General features: G+C 40.5%; 2 protein-coding genes across 8 annotated transcripts in view; one reads left to right on the top strand and one right to left on the bottom strand.

Moving 5' to 3' along the window:
- SLC35A5 (solute carrier family 35 member A5) overlaps window positions 1-11,326 on the bottom strand; it is a 28,064-nt gene extending 16,738 nt beyond the window's left edge. For 3 of the 7 annotated variants that reach the window (XR_013813321.1, XM_079766708.1, XM_079766703.1), the window contains exons 1-4: window positions 11,154-11,326; window positions 9,637-9,785; window positions 3,937-4,035; window positions 2,470-2,603 (exon numbers count right to left, since the gene is read on the bottom strand). Coding sequence is in view for 4 of the 7 variants with exons in the window: in XM_079766708.1 (XP_079622834.1) it covers window positions 2,470-2,603; window positions 3,937-4,035; window positions 9,637-9,785; window positions 11,154-11,155 (384 nt within the window). In the remaining 3 variants the exon portion in view is untranslated. Of the gene's footprint in view, window positions 1-2,469; window positions 2,604-3,936; window positions 4,036-9,636; window positions 9,786-11,044 lie in introns of all 7 variants that reach the window. The other 4 variants (XM_079766705.1, XM_079766704.1, XM_079766707.1 and 1 more) reach the window with 4 other exon arrangements.
- Window positions 11,327-11,441: 115 nt separating this feature from the next.
- Window positions 11,442-19,003, top strand: part of ATG3 (autophagy related 3) — a 28,133-nt gene continuing 20,571 nt past the window's right edge. Inside the window, exons 1-2 of the mRNA XM_079764943.1 lie at window positions 11,442-11,923; window positions 14,609-14,650. Coding sequence (XP_079621069.1) covers window positions 11,852-11,923; window positions 14,609-14,650 — 114 coding nt within the window. The 5' untranslated portion in view covers window positions 11,442-11,851. The remainder of the gene's footprint in view (window positions 11,924-14,608; window positions 14,651-19,003) is intronic.

Raw genomic sequence — 19,003 nt, forward strand, 5'->3', positions numbered from 1 at the left:
CGTGGGGCGGCCTGAGTGAGGGGCCTGTGGTGGTTTGCAGGTCAGCCACGCCCCCTGGTGACCCAAGCGGAGGCCTTGGTATCTGGAATTTATTTACCTTCTACAATTGAAACTTTGTAGCCTGGAGCGGAGCCAAGCCTTCTGCTCGCTCTGTGGATGCAGCCATTTCTGTTGGGACTTATGTATCTTCTATAATTGAAACTTTGTAGCCTTAAGCGGAGGCCTGGGCTGGCTAGGGCTGCAGAAGCTTAGCTTTCTCCATTGCCGGGGGCAACCCTTGCCTCCCGATCTTTCCAGCTCAGTGGCTGCCGCCATTTCTGTTTGGATTTGTTTACCTTCTATAATTGAAACTTTGTAGCCTTGAGTGGAGGCCTAAGCCGGCAAGGGCAGGCGGAAAGCTTGTCTTCCTCTGTTGCCGGGGAAACCCAAGCCTCCCTCCTGCTCTCTGTGGCTGCAGCCATCTTGGTTGGGTTTATTTGCATATCTGCTCCTGATTGGCTGGTGGGCGTGGCTTATGGGTGTAGCAAAGGTATGGTCAATTTGCATATTACTCGTTTATTAGGTAGGATTGAATGTGAATAATTATGTCTTTGGGTACAGGAATTCTCAGATCTGAGAAAGTGGAAGCACGAATTTAGGAGAGGACACAATTTAGATGAAATGGACACTTAGTAATAATAACAATATGGATCACAGAGCTGATAAGAACTTCAGGTGATCACCCAGCACAGGTGGTGTGATAACATTATTCTCTTTTACAGATGGGCAACTGACTCTTAGAGCAGTTGGGGCTTGCCTAGTTACATAGCTTCTAAATTGTACAAAAGAATCAAACTCCCATTTTCTACTAGTGTTCTATTGATCCCTCTTTTGCATCCCACTCACAAACTAATTTGGCTATATTTAAGAGACTTCACATAGAAGACTAGAACCAATAAAAATACTATTTATGATAGAAATCCCTGAACTTATTCTTTACAACTTGTAACACATTTTGGCAACAATGGCAACAGAAATCTTCATTTTATAAAACATTAGGAGAACACACACACACACACACGACCCAAACTGAGTAATAGGTAAGAGCAGGAGACCAAATTTTAAGTTTGATTATTAATGGTTCTCTAAATTGGCCTGGAGAATGCCTATAGTGATAAGAAATATTCCTAGTATTATCAGTTATAGATAGTGTTTAGAGTCAAGAGGATACAATCTCTACCCTTAAAGTACTTGTTGGTTAAAAGAGAGGACTAACAAAAATAAAATCATACCAAAAATATATCTATGTATATATAAAAGCCAAAGCGACCATTATGACAGAATGACCAGTCGCTGTGATGCACACTGACCACCAGGGGGCAGACGCTCAACACAGGAGCTGCCCCCTGGTGGTCAGTGCACTCCACAGCAAACCTTCCACGGTCCCTGCCCTGGCCGGTCCCTCCCTCTGGCTAAGGCTCCGGGCACTGGAGAATCTGGGTCCAGGAAGCCTGTAGGAGGAGAGCAACCCCGATGCTGATCGTGACAGAGTAGCAGCTCTGAGGGGGCAGAAGGGGCAAGGCAGCAGCCTAACTGCAAAGACGTAAAGTAAGCACCACTGCCATCTTACTTCTGCCACCGCATGTGTGGGTGCTCACCCTTCTGCCCTGTCAGCCACTTCTAGCTCTGCCTTGTGCCTTTTCAAGCTTCCAGTTGCTGATTGGCTAGCACTCCTAGGACCGTGTGCCACCTTTGGCTGAAGTCAGCTACCTTCAAGCTTGGGGGCGGAGCCTCGAGAAAAGGTGTGGCTGACGTAGGATAGATGACCTGTCTGTCTGTCAGCAACTCCACCCCAGGGAGAGTGAGGCTGCCTGGGAGTGGGCAGCAAAGTAGAGCTGTAATTCCATTTCAGAGCGTAGCTGGTGTTCAGGCTGTTTTGGGGCACTCTGTCTGTGCTCTTTGCTTGCCGCTACCTCAACACATCTACACAACTAGATCGGGGCCTGCCGGCCAACCTCCCATGGTCCCTTCCCCCTCCCCGTGCATGAATTCATGCACTGGGCCTCTAGTATAAACTACATTAATGCAGGTGTAAGAAAGAGCAGAGTACTGAATGTATACTTTTCTAAGTTAAGTCTCTGTGGAGGACCTGGATGCTGAGATTAATTTTAGAGGCTGGTGTTCATAGGATGGCTCAGAAAACAGGCAGATTGGTTAAGGTTACACAAAGAGAGATGGATCTAGATTCACTGGCCAGGGAGCAACTCTTGACTAGTCATGGCAGTTTAATACAGCAAACTTTAACAAGTGATAGAATCTGGCAAGCAGATTGGTAAGTCAATACTCAGTTGATTTTGGTCAAACCTCTGGAAGGCCAGGGAGGGCAATGAGAAACTAACAATGCCACGGAAAATGATTTAAAAAAAATTAGCCCTGAAATTCATTTCTCTGTGTTTTCCCAATGCTATTTTCTTTGTCATGTTTACTTACAGGTTGAAGATAGGAAAGGATATAGAAGACAATCAAATTATCCAGGAAATAAAGAAAGGCTGGAATGGACCACTTCATGAAATTAAAGAACTCCCTCCAGGAAGCACATTTCAAGTTTCTACTCTGATGATTTTCTAAAGAAAGAAATAGAGCAATAAATAAATGATCTTGAGGAGAATGTCCATTATTTTTATAGACAGTAAATTGTATTTGCTTTTTAACAAAATTCTTTAAAAGAGGCTTTATGAACTTGCCTTCATAAATGACTAGTATCCTTATTAAATCAAAGACAATACAGAATTTCATTGCATGCTGTCTTTCTGCACCCCACCACTGTGTATCATCACTGACAATTAGGAATACTTTAGGATTACTGATTCTCCTAATTTCTGTTAACTTGAAATATAAGTATCACTTAAGGCAACTGAGAATACTCTTGTGTTTCTCATAGTACTCTGAGAGCATAAAACCAAGAGATCAACAAATTAAAAGAAAAAAAAAATCAAGCTTTCAGGCTGGTATACTGGTATTCCCCACCCTATTCCCTATTTCCCTGAGAGTGGGGGATCAGGAAAGGGAGTTTTTAGGTGAAAAATTATATCTAGGGAAGTAGAAAAAATTAACTTTTACTAATCCTAGTATGAGTTATTGTCCTATTTCTAGATTTTCAAAAACTTTGGATGGTACTATAACAGAAAGAATATAAAATAAAAAGAAAATTTAAGTTTAAGCTCTGTAAATAATGGATTTCATGAGATTAAGAAATATATTCCACTAACTGGAAACTGCATAGACTGAAATCCTTGAGTGTGACAAATCATCTTCTTGTACAAGCCCTTTAATAAATTCTGTTTACCTCATATGGGAAGGCAGATCAAAGTAATAAAGAGAGCAAAGGCTCATTAATTGGGAAGTGCATGTGAAGAATAAATACATATTAAAGAGCCACAAAAGGCTAGATACTTCCAATTTGAGTAAGAATTAATGTCCTTATTTGATAGTTGATGAAACTGGAGTTCAGAAAAGTTAAAATAATCTGTCCTAAAAACAGTCTCCCTGACTCCAATGCACTATACTACCTTTGCTGATGGAAAAGGGGATGTCTTTGCAATGTGCTACATACTAAGTCAGACAAGAGTAATTTTAAAAAATCCTGAATTTGAATAATAACTAACTCACTGTATGACCCACTATAAGAACAAGCTACAAGGGAAAGCAACGGACAGGACACTAGAAAACGTGGGTTGGAATCCTGGCTCTGCCCTCGTACCCATAACTGCATAAGACTTTTCTCTGAGCCCATTTCTTCACCTGAATAACACAGATAACCATAATTATGTTTGTATTTTAGCATCCTCATATCTGAATTTAATGGGCTAAATGATATAAAATGTTCCTGCCTGCCACTTCTAAAATTTTTTGATTCTGTGATTTTTAACATGTATATAGTATTGCTTCGAGACTCACCTTTCTTTATAACCCAGAACGACACAAGCACACAGAAAACCAGCTTCACTAGTTCTGAGCACACATTCACAGTAGTTGGAAGATAATCATATTTGTTCTCTGAAATGTTAACAGAAATGTTTTTTAATTATCAATTTTGTTTTATACAATGCTTATACACAGCTAATAATTTTGAGTTGTTTTTTAAAAGCTGAATTGTAATGCTGGTTATATTAAACTTCATCCAATTGGTTTTGCTCTTTTGGTTTTTTTTTCTTTTAAATATATATTTCTTTATTTCAGAGAGGAAGGGAGAGGGAGAGATAGAAAGAAACATCGATGAGAGAGAATCATTGATCGGCTGCCTCCTGCATGTCCCCCACTGGGGATCGAGCCCACAACCCTGGCATGTGCCCTTGGCCGGAACCGAACCCGGAACCCCTCAGTCCACAGGCCAATGCTCTATCCACTGAGCAAAACCGGCTAGGGAGGTTTTTTAATCAATTCACCTACTGTTTTATCTATCCCTACCCTGTTCAGCATTTTATTATCCTTGAATATGATAAATATGCCTCTCATGTTTTCATCCAAGTTGCTGATAAATATGTTGAGGTTAGGGCTATGGGCAATAAAAGCTTTGTGGCATGGCATTAGAGACTGCCTTCTAAAACTGACTCTTGATTAATACTTGGGGCCTTACTCCTCAAACAGTTATGACTTTACCTGGCTGAATTATTACTCAGCTCATGGTGTCAAGAGTGTTCCTCTCTGTTTCATAAAATGGCACACAAAGATAATATTTGTTTGGCACTCTGGAACAAAAGGTACATTGGGTAAAAGAAGGAAGCTATTTGAGGCGAGAGGCAACTGCTCCAGGGCTCTGGCTGCTCTAGGGCTGAGAGAAAATGCTCTGACACAGTCAAGAACCCACTGATGAGTTGGGAAGCTATGTCCTAATTTACAAGTCAACCTAATTAGGAAATGACGTTTGGTTAGCATGCCTTAGTCTTGGCTGTTACCACTTTCTTTTCCAAATGCTTACAAACAACTTGCTCTATAATTTTGCCAAGGACAAACATAAACGTTATTAGGTTCTCTTTTGAGGAATGCATTTTGCCCCCTTTTGAAAACATTTCCTTGTTTCCCTTGGTCATCATATTAAAAACCCAAACTGGCCAAGTACAGAGGAAAAACGCCAACTTGACATTCTCTCCAGAACACGCTTCTTCCTTTTCCCTGTGGTTTCCCCTGACCTTCTCAACCTAAGCATAATGAATTTCTTATTCATCTCTGATCCTGTACCACTACCTACAAACCTCTATAACAGTCCTTACCACACTGTATTGTTGTGTATGTCTCACCTTTAGAATGTAAACTCCTCATGAGGAAGGGACCATGCTAGTCATCTTCATGTATCTGGCAGTTAATGGTGTTTTGCACTTAGTGGGCACTTAATAAATGTTACCTAAATTTAGTTATTTGCATGTTAAACTTTCCATCATTTGAAGCCTAGTTAAAAGATATCCTCTTCCCTTTTCTGAGCTCAAAGCTAGACTGAAATCACACTCTATTTTCCTCCAATACTTTGCATTGATCTCTCTCATGATACACACCAGCAAACATGCACAAACAAGAATGGGGTTGGGTGGAGGTTTCAGAACACAAGTCTTAAACCTATTCTTCAATTCATTCTTGTTCTTATTTTCTTACTAGAGGCCTGGTGCATGAAAATTCATACACTGGAGGGGGGGGTCCCTCAGCCAGCCTGCCCCCTCTCACAGTCTGGGAACCCTCAGGGGCGGGAGGTGACCTGGCGATCAGGGGAAGGCGACGCCCCCATCACACCTCTGCTGCTGCCACTGCTGGCAGTGCAAGCCTCAGCCAGCCCTGGTTACCTGTGCCTCGGGACAGCCCTGGGCGGCTGGGAAGCTGCCATCTGAGGCTTGCCTGCACCTCGGGCTGGCCCTGGGCGGCAGGGGGGCTGAGGGGACTGGGGGACTCTGGAGGCAGGCATGCAGAGTGGCCGGTCCCGCCTGCCGCCCCAACAGGGCTGAGGGGACTGGGCGCCACCATCCTGTGGCTGTGGGTGTCGCCATCTTTGAGGGCGTGACAGTCAATTAGCATATTCCCTCCTTATTGGTTGTGGGTGCCACCATATTTGAGGGTGTGACAGTCAATTAGCATATCCCTTCCTTATTGGCTGTGGGTGCCACCATCTTTGTTACAGCATGAGGGTCAATTAGCATATTCCCTCTTTATTAGATAGGATAGTTCTATCATGGTTGATTCCAAACTGTGTCTCAGCATCATGTGGACCTTCCTCCACTCACCTTCTGCCCACACTCACATATCTTATCTACATTATATCCATACTTACTGGTGTCCCTTTAGTTGCCCCAAAAAGGGGCTTTGGCCCCACTATTCACCCATTCTCCCCTTTAAAATCTTCTCTAATCTTCAGAGATTTTCCTCCAATAAGTAAGTACTCTGGCTTCAGTATCTCCTTTATCTTTCTATTAACTGGTTTCCTCCCCATGGCTAAAATTTGCTCAAAACTCTCATCCAAAACAAACAAACAAACAAACAAACACACTGTATAAGATCATACCACTTCAACTATTATACATTCTCCTTCTCAACCTAAAACTGTGTCAATATTCATTATTTCCATTTGCCTACTTTCCATTCAGGTCTTGTCCCTGAGCAATCTTGTTTCTGATCCCACCACTGTACTCAACCTACCTACTCCCGAGATTACTAATTATCTTCTAATTAGAGTCCCGGTGCACAAAATTCGTGCATGGGTAGGGTCCCTAGGCCTAGCCGACAATCAGGGCTGATCGGGGTCTTCTTGCTGCTGGCCGGGGCCTTCCTTCCCCAGCTGCCAGCTGCCTGCTGGGCCTTCCTTCTTTCCACACCGCCCACTGGTGGTCAGCGCACATCAGAGCGAGTGATCGAACTCACAGTCTCCCGATCGAACTCACAGTCTCCCGGTCGAACTCCCAAGGGGACACTTTGCATATTAGCCTTTTACATATACTACACACACACACACACACACACACACACACACATACACACACACACTGAGTGGCCAGATTATTATGATCTCTGAATGCATAATAATCTGGCCACTCTGTATATATCCTATATAATAAAAGGCTAATATGCAAATTGTCCCCTCGACCAGGAGTTCGACCAGCAGGCAGGCCGGCCAACTGCCCATGTCCCCTCCCCCTGGCCAGGATGGCCGGATCCCACCCATGCACGAATTCATGCACCGGGCCTCTAATATACATATATATATACCGTATTTTCCGTTGTATAAGACGACTTTTTAACCCAGGAAAATCTTCTCAAAAGTCGGGGGTCTTATACGCCAGAAAATACGGTACACACACACACACATACACACACACACACACACACACACTGAGTGGCCAGATTATTATGCGTTCAGAGATCATAATAATCTTGCCACTCAGTATATATATATTACTAATTCCAAAGGGCATGTTTTAATCCTTATCTTAGTATGATGTTGCAATTCCCTGTCTTCAAACTTGTTTCTTTCCTTCTATGACTCATGTGCATTTAGTTCTCATTAACAATTCCTCCTTAACATCCTTCTGAGTGTCTGCAGGATGGTTAAATGTTGGCATTCCTTGGAGTTCTGTCCTTGGCTTTGTTTCCTCATCTTGCATGTTACCCTGAAGGAGCCCTTTGCTTCTAGGGTTTTAAATGTCAATTTAATATTAATGTCTCCAAATCTGTACTCTGGAACATTTAATGTTCACTAAACATATGCAGATGAATAACTACCTTGTATTTAATTCATTAATTTCCATTTCCTTCACATGTGTGATGTGCTAGATACTGCAGGATATTGCAATGAGCAAGTATACAGCTACTGGCCTTATGGAAGGTACAAAGCTAAAACTCTGTAATCTCTCTGAACTCTGCCCAACCTGTTCTTCCTCCTAATAGTCTTCATCTCAGCTGAGAACATCACTAATCCACTTAGCACTTCCAAGAGAAAACTTTGAGCTATCCAGTATTTCATCTCCTTTAGTCTCCACATTCAATATATTCTCCAAGTCCTGTCTTGTCAATGTTTAAATATTTCTTGAATCTATCTTTTCTTTTCCAAAGCCTTGGTTAGTCTCCATCACCTGTAGCTCGATTTTCAATAACCACCTAACTACGCTTCCAGTCTCTTCCCCTTTCGTCCATCCTCCATCCAGTTACGATAATAGTCTTTTTCATTTTCCCCTTCGGTTTATAATACTCCAAGTACTCCTTATTCCCCAGACTCTAAGGTCTAGAGCAGTGGTCGGCAAACTCATTAGTCAACAGAGCCAAATATCAACAGTACAATGATTGAAATTTCTTTTGAGAGACAAATTTTTTAAGTTGAAACTTCTTCTAATGCCACTTCTTCAAAATAGACTCGTCCAGGCCATGGTATTTTGTGGAAGAGCCACACTTAAGGGGCCAAAGAACCGCATGTGGCTCTTGAGCCGCAGTTTGCCAACCACGGGACTAGAGAATAAAGTCCCAGATCCTTAGCATGGCATATGAAGTCCTTAACTATCTGATCATTGCTTCTCTCTTTGGCCAAGCATTCCTTTCCTCTCTCCTCTAAGCCCTTAAACTTTTTGTTCAGTAATTTTGAACTACATGTTTCTCACAATCAATCCTACTTTTAAATGTATCTGTTCATTTTCACAGGCTGTTTTGAATACTCCTGACCACCTTGTGTTCTTGTGGATCAACTGTCACCTTATCAAGGAAGCGTTCCTTTATCCCTTTGCACTCCACATCATTGTCTCCCAGATAGAATATACCACTTTCTACTCTAAACAATTTCTTCATCTTTGGTATAGAACTGCATTTATTATATTGTATTTTCATAATGTATTTACATGTATGTCTCTCCTAATAAACTGTTCATGAGAACTAGATCTATGTCTTATGTACTTTGTTTTTTTAAAATTTATTTTATATATATATATATTTTATTGTTGATAGTATTACAGATGTCCCCCTCCTCCCAGCCCCTATCCAGTTCACCACCACCCTATTGCCTTTGTCCATGGGCTATGCAAACCGGTACATAAGTTCTCTGCACTTTGAACCCTGCTTATACTTAGCCTAGAGCCTGGCAGATAAATGCTAACTGAAATAGAGACTTAAGACACATCAGACTTCTCAAGCAGACCACTAAAGGTCATGGTGTCATAAACTTATGTGTCCTCAGAACATAGTGAAAGGTTCTCAATATAGTTTTGTGGAATTAAAGTAAGTTTAAATACAAATTCTTACATTAAAAAATAGATTTCTTGAACACATATTTATCAAAGCTAATAATCTGTATTGTTACATTGATGCAGTAATTGAGATGGTACATCAAAAATGCCAAGTGACCAAACAAATATATCCTCATATTGCTACAGGCCCAGATGTACTGGTTGATTAAAGCAATGTTATGATATGTTCTGTAAAGGGTTGGATCCTGTACTTGACTGACCCAAACTTCATTAAGCATAAAAAATGTTTCTTGCTAAAGAATTAAAGGTTAAAAAATCAATTTAAACATCCTTCATCATTCACATGAAGCTGCATACTTGAAAGGGTATTATCCCCATTTTACCCACAAGACAACACAAGAATGTGTAATTAGATATAAGTGCTCCATACATATTACAAGTCTTAACTTACCTTCATTGGCTGAATATTTTACCAATAGGATGCGACTTGAGCTTAAAGCAATAAATATGGTCCCTAACAAGAATGTATACATTGTTGACAAGGAGCATAACATGGGATGACCACAGCACTTGCTTTCCATTTCACTGTTTTCTAATTGCCTTAAAAAGAAGAATAAATTCATGAGCAACCCAACTGGCAGATTAAGGATAATGCACATACTATTGAAGAGTGACGAACAGAAATTTTCATGGGTAACCCTGCTGGCTATGGCTATTATCAAAACGAAGAAAGTTGAAGTGTACAAGAGAAACTATGGAGAAAGCAAATGAAAACAATAAAAATTTGATCGAGGGGTAACTCTAGAGACAGAAAAGGCAAGAACCACATTAGAAGTGCTGCCAAAGGTAGCAAGCGAGTAATTGCCACTTGGGACTGCAGAATTCTACAGAAAAGTAATTCTTTAACTTTCATTTTTATTAGCAACTTTGCTCTAGAAGATGAGAATGTCAGATTTGTATTTCTCTCCTCTGTTGCAGCTCTTCCTTAGGAGGAGGAAAAAGAGCTTGCTTGGAAAGATTTCATTACACTACTGTTAACTTATACTGAACTCATTATGGAAGTAAGAAGGAACTTAGAAATCAATGCCTCTACGGCCCTCCTTTTGTAAAGGGCAGAAATAGAGTACTGGGGATTAGCTACAATTATAAGAAATATTAATCATGCTGTTTAACTGAGATGGTTCTGTTCTGATTAGAGAAACACATTCTAGCCTGGCTGAGAGTTGTGCTCCCTGGAACATGGGAGCTAACATCGGAATGCAGTTCATCCTCCTTTTCCAAGATCTGCCTATCATTATGGAAAGATTTACAACCTCTTGGCTGAAACAATCTAGTCCCCAACGCACCCGCCCTTTGCAACCCCCAGCCCTATTGCCTGTAGAGTGTAACCATAACACCTTGCCCACTTTCCCATGCCTGTAATGCTTACTTTCCCACGTAATCTTTGCCCTTCTGCCCAATATAAGCAGCTGGCTTATGGGGAGGGGCAGAGCAGATTTTTGTGGAAGACCTGCTCCTCTCCCATACTGCCAGCGTTATTAGAAAAAAAAACACAAAAACGCTCATATATGATTCAATCCTATCTCTGCTTAAGTGGCTCACGTAGTGACAGGCAGCCCGGACCCCTTGGTTATCCGGTTACACTTTCACATGTTGAGGACACTAAACGCCAGGCCGGGTACTTGGACAAAGCCTCCCTGGGTAGGGATGGCGCACTGGGGGATTGGTGAGCTATGGGTTTGAAACGCCACCAGTGACAGCTCGATTGGGCCATGTACAGAGGCCAGACAGACACCTCTCCCACAAGAGGACAGCAGACTTTTCTGCCAGGCCGGGGGAAAAAAAACCTCTGGTCACACCTGCGCAGTAGGGATCTCTGCGGCCGCGCCCACCCCTCATCCGCACGCGCACTGCCGGGCCTGGTCACCTCAGTTCCTCCCTCGAAGAGCTTCCCGGGGAAGAGCTCACATCCTAAAGCTGAATCAGCTCAGCAGCAGCAGCTTTTAGAATCCATATGCGGGGAACCTATGGGAGGGAAAGGAAGGCGAAAAAGCCTCAACCCCAGAACCTCCTATTACGAAACAAAAAGCACAATAAGGACCCGACGGGCAGAGAGCGGACCTGGCGCCCATTGCGCAGGCGCGCCCAGTGTTACGCTTCCGGAGGGCGGGGAGAAGCGACCCGATTCCGCCCCAGCGCGGCCTTTCTCGCGTCACGTGTCCCGAGAGTCCTGCGTCACGTGAGGCCTCGGTGGAGGCGGAGCTACGGCGAGAGAGTGAGAAAAGGAAGGGGAAGCCGGAAGGGGCGCGAATGAAGCCGAGGGAAGAAGAGAGTTCCTGAGGGCAGGGGTGCGCGTGCGCCCGCTCTTCCCGCCCCCCGCAACACACCCCTCGGCCCTGCCGCCCTCCCTCGAGGCCAGGTGACAGCCGGGCCCGGTCCGCCACTCGCTGCCTGGGGCGCAGGAGCGCGCGCCCCGTTCGCGCGCGGCGCCAGCCGCCCCTCCCCCGCGTCCCGTCCGTCCGTCCCGTCGCGTCCCGTCCCCTCGGGTGCCGTCGGCCGCGTGCCAATGCACGTCGGTGGCCGCGGGGACATTTTCTGACTCCTGGTCCCTGTCCCGGCTGCCCTTCCCACCCCGTCGCGGGGCCGGCCGCTACCCCGGCCCCAGGATGCAGAATATGATTAACACAGTGAAGGGAAAGGCACTGGAAGTGGCTGAGTACCTGACCCCGGTCCTCAAGGTAAGCCGGGCCGGGCCGGTCTCGCCAGGGGCTGTCAGGCACACGCTCCCCTCTGCAGGCGCCGAGGACCGGGCTCCGGGGGGAGTCTCCGTGCTCTCCGCCCGGGAAAGGTGTAGGAAGGGGGGGCACCGGAGAAGGTGCATCCCCCACCTGTGGTCTCCGCAGCTGTTTTCTGGGGCTTTCCGGCTCTGCGGGTAAACTTGGAGCGACGCGCTGGGCACACTCGTGTCGCCCTTCACCCGTCAGAAGGCAGCGCGTCGGGGAACGTCGGGTGGCGAGGTAGTCCGGAGCCAAGTCTCTGAGAACGTTAAACCCAGCATCGGCAGTCCTTTGAACTTTCTAAACAAAGATTTTGCTTATCTTTAAAAAAATGAAATCGATGCTTGGTACTAAAATGACACATGTCACGTTTTCTCTAAGTGTAAATCTTTTGTATAATTAAGCGTTTGAAATAACCAGTGGTGATTGAGAACCCAACCTGTTAGATTTCAAAGGAACAAGATGAATTTGCAACATCATCAGTACCATCGAACCCAGCTAACAGGCAAAACCTCCCTTTCCCAGGTTTTTTTTTAAAGTAGCAGAAACTAGTTCATCTTGGACTTCAGTGATAATAAGGAGCAGCTTTGCCCCTCCTAGATATATAACTGACTTTACATGGGCAATGCATCATTTTTAAAGTAAAGATTGTGACACATTAGCTACTACAGGAGAGACGGATGGGTTTTCTTATTTTCAAAGGTAAATTTCTAGAAGTGTATTCAAGTTTTTATTATATAATTATTTTAGAGTAAAGTTTGTTATTGCAACTTTATTTTTCCTTTCTGAAAAGAGCAATTATAGTGGTTGAATAGCGAGTTCTTGTTTAATGTGTTGTTTTTTTTTAAGCTTTCAACTAAAATTTTACAAATCTTGGTGTGGGGATGAAGTATCCATGGAAATGGTTCCCTTTATTCAGGAAGCTATTCTGGTACACTAAGAAGAATAGTGGACAGCTTTACTTTGCTCCTTTTCCCAGGGCAAAGGAAAATGTTAGTTCTATATTCTTTTTATATTTATTTCTGAGACTGATTTTAAAATGATACTTAGTTAGACCAAGTTAAAAAAAAAAGTCAGAGAAGTTTATAAATGAGAATTTCAACTCCTGCTATGCCTATATTTGTTTACTGTGAAACCCATCTTAATTGAGATTATTCAGTCAATTTGAATTTGAAAACCATCTTGACAGTTGAATCATGATTATTTTGCATATTATGTCATCTTTTCAGAAAACTGTCTACCTAGGACCTAGGTATACAGCATTTAAATAATACATGATTGCTACAACTTTTTAGTTTCAGGGAGAGAGGAGTAAAAGAAAAAGACCTTCAAAATTAAATATAAAACTGCTATTTTGTTGGCCAGTTGTATTTTATTGATCGTATAACATAGAATTGTGTTTTAGGAAATCATTTTACTTGTTCACCAAACTGTTAAGGAAGTGTTGGCTTGTCAGTATGTATTTTTAGTAATAAAGAAAGCAGAATTAATGGCCCTCTCTTTGCCCCTCCCTGGGCAAACTTGTTGGTTTACAGAGAAAATACTTACAGTTTCCTACCAGACATAGGAAAGCAAGGAAAAAAAAAACCAAAAACCTAAATCCCTGGGAAAGAAAGAATTATTTTTCCTAGTAGGTAAAAATTAAGAAAATCCATGGTTTGAAAGACAGAAGTACAGTAAAAGCCAAAGTCTTTACAGTGGTCTTCAAGCCTCTTGGTAGAAGGCCCCTATCGACTTACCTACTACTCTGTCCTTTGCTTGCTTTTGCTTAAGCCAGTCTGACCCATTTTTGTTACTCCATCAAGCCCTCTCTTGCTCAGGTTTTGCATTTGCCCTTCCCTCTGCCTGAAACGCTCTTCACCCAGACAGCCTTGTGGCTGGTTCCTTTCCTAAGGTCTCTGTTCAGTAGTTACCTATCAGTGAAGTCTTTGTTCGCTGACCATCTCTGACCTCTCCTTACACCCTGGACCAGTCCATTTTCCTCTCTGCCTCATTTTTCTTCATGGTATTCATTACCATTTGGCTTTTGTCTCTCCACTAGAGAGTTTAAAGGTCTTATGAGGACGAAGATGAGTTTGCTCTATTTTATTTACTCCTATACCCCCATTAACTCAAATAGTGCACATAGTTATTCAGTTAATATTTGTTGAATGAATAATGTTCCTAAATGAATCTTTGCATTTCTTCAGACTCTACCACAAAGTCTTACATATAACTTAAAAACTTAGAAATATTTGGTAGATAACATCCTTGCTTTAGCGAAGAGAATATTGCATTAGTACCTTGGAGATGAAAATAATGGGAAAGTATTAAATGACTTACAACTTATAGGTTTGGTTTCTAATATTATTCCATTTAAATGAAATGTTGGCTGAATTGTGGGATGTCTAAACATCTTTTAGACATTTTTACTGTTCTGTAAAATAAAGATATTTGTGATTTCCCCAAATTACTGTTTTGAAATTATTTTCATGTCAGTTTTCTCCACTAGACATATATATTCCTTGAGGTCAGGTACCAGTGATATATTCCTTTTTTGTAAGTGCTCCATTGCCTAGAAGACTGCCAGGCAAACAGTTGCACAAAAACATTTTTAACTTGAAAGTGAAAGTAGTATAATACTGTTATTCTTTTTGCTCACTTTAGGAATCAAAGTTTAAGGAAACAGGTGTTATCACCCCAGAAGAGGTGAGTGTTGAAGATATTCTGAAGCTATGATATTTTACAATTATATTAAATTGGGTGGCTTTTTTACTATTAAGAAAAAAAATATTTAACTTTAATTTAGATTTGAGTAAAAGTAGATTCTGTTGACTGTATTAGCAATTTTATAGGGTTTTCTGCTTCCCATAGAAGATGCAACTTCCCTCTTGATTTGCCACTTCTCATATTTCTCTGTAGTTCCTCTTTATTTGGAAGTGAGGGTGGAAGAGGGAACGGAAAAGATTCCTGTCGTCACTTACCCTTCATCCTATTTGTGCTGTATTGAGCGGTGCACTCTGTGGCCTTTGTTGTCGCGCCTTTGTCTAACCAAACATGAGTTTTCATGACTTTCCATTTGGAAACTTTGGCTCACTGCTTGGATATTAAGTTTTCTCTCAGTATTTAGCTTAAACATTTTATTTCTACATATTTAACGAGGATTTTTTCTCACATTCTTTCACTTTTTCTCCCAACCAAGTAATATTAACTCTGCTTAATGCTGAAACTGATGGCTGATTTATAGGCCTGTGGAGTTTTATTGAACTTTTAATGAAGAATTATGTTCGAAAGAGTCATTTTACTTGCTTACCAAATCTGTATAATAAAAGTGTTCTCTTTCCTTTAGGCAGTTATTTTTGTCATCCTTAGCGGAATGAATACTGACCTAAAAGTCCTTTTAGACTCCAGTTTTATGAATGGTTATGATTGCATCAGACTTATTTTTTTAATCTTAATAAATGGCAAAGAATTTATTAAGCTTCATTTTTAACTCTCATTAAAAGTACCACTAATTGGCAATAGAACTTAATCATTGTTTTGAGAAAAACTTTTTGAAATAAACCTTGTTTTATGATTGGTTATTGCTGTAAATTGCAAGACCTCAAGCTAGAGAATTAACTGATTTTTCAGTTTTCATTTGGGATGGAATTTCTTCAGTGCCAAATCCTTGTGAGTTCTAAGAATGATGATCTTTTATCTAAAATTGTCTTTATTTGCCGAAACCGGTTTGGCTCAGTGGATAGAGCGTCGGCCTGCAGACTGAAAGGTCCCAGGTTCGATTCCGGTCAAGGGCATGTACCTTGGTTGCGGGCACATCCCCAGTAGGGGTTGTGCAAGAGGCAGCTGATCGATGTTTCTCTATCATCGATGTTTCTAACTCTCTATCCCTCTCTCTTCCTCTCTGTGAAAAATCAATAAAATATATTTAAAACAAATAAAATAGAATTGTCTTTATTTTTAGTGAAGACACATAGTGGTGTGGAAAGAAACTAGGAGATCTGCCTTCCAGACCAATTTCTCTAATTTCTCCTATTCTGACTCGGACAACTCAATTAAGCTAACCAGGCACAGGCCTCATGTTTCCTTATTTATAAAATGAGGGGTCATGGCTAGACATTTTCTGACGGACCCATTCTACCTTAGGTATCATGAGTTCAATATCTTGAATGCCAAATAAAACAAAGTTTTGATGTTAAGAATCTTAATGTTCTTGTCCAACAAAGGTGTAATTTAGACAAGACTCTTGAAACTAAGTCTCTGAAGTCAAGAGCAGAGATGAAAGTATGCTATTCTTTTGGGCTCTTTGGTTTTATCTCCTCTATGTGAAGATGACTAATTACTAAATAGATGAGTTAGAGATGCATATCATTAGTTATTAGATAGAGTTAAGCTATTTTAAAATAACTACTAATCCTAGATTGAAGAACTGTTAGACTTAATTGTATCATGAAGTGGGTAATACTAGGTGTACCAGTTAATAATAGCGGATTTTGTAATCAAAGAAAACACGATAATTTCAAGAGAAACATCAAAAGTGCTTTATTCAAAGTAATGTCCACGCTAGCTACACATTTCCCCATCTTTCAGGTAATTTGTGGATACCGTCCCAATAGAACTTTTCTTGTTCTGAGGCAAACCATTCAGAGACCCAATTTTCCACTTCTTTGTATGTTTTGAAGTGCTGCTCAGAAAGTGCATGTGCCATCGATCGGAACAAGTGGTAATCTGAAGGAGCAAGGTCTGGTGAATACAGCGGGTGGGTTAATACTTCCCAGGCAAGATCTTTTAATGTGTCTTTAACTGGTTTTGAAGTGTGTGATGGTGGATCATCATGAAGCAAAATTACTTTGTTGTGTCTTCTGGAACATTCTGGTCGTGGTTCAAATTGATTATTTGTTGTCGGTAGTGATCAGTATAATGGTTTCACCTGGTTTTAGAAGCTCATAATTTTTCTGCAAGTTATTTTTAAGTTTGACACGCATCTTCATCCAATAATGCTTGTAATGGTTGGTCTTCAAACTTTTTCGGTTGACCTGGACATTCTTTGTCTTTCACATTGAAATCATCACTTTTAAAACGTTTAAACCAGCATTTACAAGTATCTTGAGATGGAGCATGTTCACCATAAGCTTCCCAAAGTATTCAGCAGCACTTTTCTTCAAAATAAAGTAATGAATTATAATTTCCCGCAAATGCTCTTTTTTTTGCACAAAATTCGACATTTTTAAGTGTAAAAATATCTATGATGTTAACACCTTCAGCAAATTTGACATATGAAGTTTTGAAGATTGTTGTCAATACAACAAAATAGCATACATATCAATTCGCCTATATATCAACATATGTGTAACTCCATCTATTGAAAAAAATCCGCATTATTAACCGGTACACCTAGTAAATTTCCCCCTTTTTAAAAAAATACAAGGCATAACTAGCCCAGCTGGGTCCCAACCACATAATGCTGAATTGGGATAGAGCATAATTATAGGGTTGAGTTAAATTAGAATGACTCTAGAGGAGGAAAATGAGAACACATAATTTGTTTTAGATAAATACTATACTGAGTTTTTTGTTTTCTCTTACTATTTCTAGGCTTCTGGCTGTCAGCCTCCAGATATCTTTCTGTTTTCATTGAGAGATGTGGAAGTCTTGTGTTTAAAAGAGGGTCAGGCATTATCCAATATAGTATTGTTTATTAAAAATACTTTAATGTACAATGTGTGTATGACTTGATTGAATATAGTAATAAAGAGCAGCTTCAAAAATAAAGTTGCTCACCAAAACGTTAATATTGATTCAATCTTGTTGGGCGTTATTCAGTGTTATATAATATTTAGTCACTAAGAAAGCTACTGGAGAAAATGTTGAAAATTTAGAAGTTTGAGTTTTTGTCTTACATTTTATTTCACTTGAACATATGAAACATTTAATAATGGCCATTGCTAGTGAGGGCAAATGTACATATGTATTAATTATCAGTACAATTCTGTGTTCTTTTATAGTTTTCCTTACCTTCTAGTGTTTATGTTATTTTTTTAATAGATGCTACCGGAGTTACCATGGAATTAAACATTAGAGTCTTGTGACATCAAGGCAGTATCATTAAAGAAGTTTTTAAAATTTTTAATTCTTTGTTTTGCTTGCATTTTGTTAAATTAATACTCTTTTGATGGTGCTAAATTAGTTTCTGATAGCTAGTGTTAAATGCAGCATCTGGTCGAAATGACCCAAAATGCTGAAAACCTGGGGAAGAGAGTATTGTTTTCATTTGGGTTTTTGTCTTTGCTTGATCAGTTTAAGTAATAAAAAGGATTCTTTGAAATAAAAGAACAGAAACATTTGTAAAGGTGAAATAAAAGAACATAAACAGTTGCTGTTGGGAATACAATGCTAAATCTTGTTGTGTCTTTTTGGAAAATTACTCTCAGAATGCTTATTTTATAGAGCTTTACTCAAATAAAATACAGTATTATATACAGACTGACTTTTCTCAGAAAGACATTAGAAAATTAAAGACATTGCAATTTGTTGCTGTGTAATAAACCCATGAAAAATACATGATTTTAAGTTAGAGTTGTTGTGAAATAGTAATTGGGAAAGTATGTGTGCATATTGTTTGAGTTGGGACACTGCAATTATGCTTAACAGACTTTGATTTTCTGCTTTCGAGAATAAACAAGATTTCTATCTTGTAGGAAGAGCAGTTCATGTATAATAGAAATTCTCAAAAGATTAAACTTCTTCTTCCTGAGTCTGGTTTTTATTTTTTGGGGGAAAAAAAGAAATAATAAACAAAAACTCGTTCAATGTTCAATCTGCCCAGAAAGTCCAAAGTTTGTTAGAGAATTCAATTTCTTAATTGTCTTGGTGTTTTCTAAGTCAGTCCAAAAGCTTCTAACATTCCCCCATTATTTGGCACTCTTGTTAATATTCCTTTAAGACTGTGAAAAAGCTTTCAAAATTGGCTATTACCTTAACTTAAGAAAACAGAGAGAGAGAGAAAGAAATGTGATGTAAAAACTATTCTTACATCAGACATGTATCTATTTAGCAATTTTT

This window comes from Cnephaeus nilssonii (assembly GCF_951640355.1).
Source record: "Cnephaeus nilssonii genome assembly, chromosome: 3".
Taxonomy (NCBI): Eukaryota; Metazoa; Chordata; class Mammalia; order Chiroptera; family Vespertilionidae; genus Cnephaeus; species Cnephaeus nilssonii.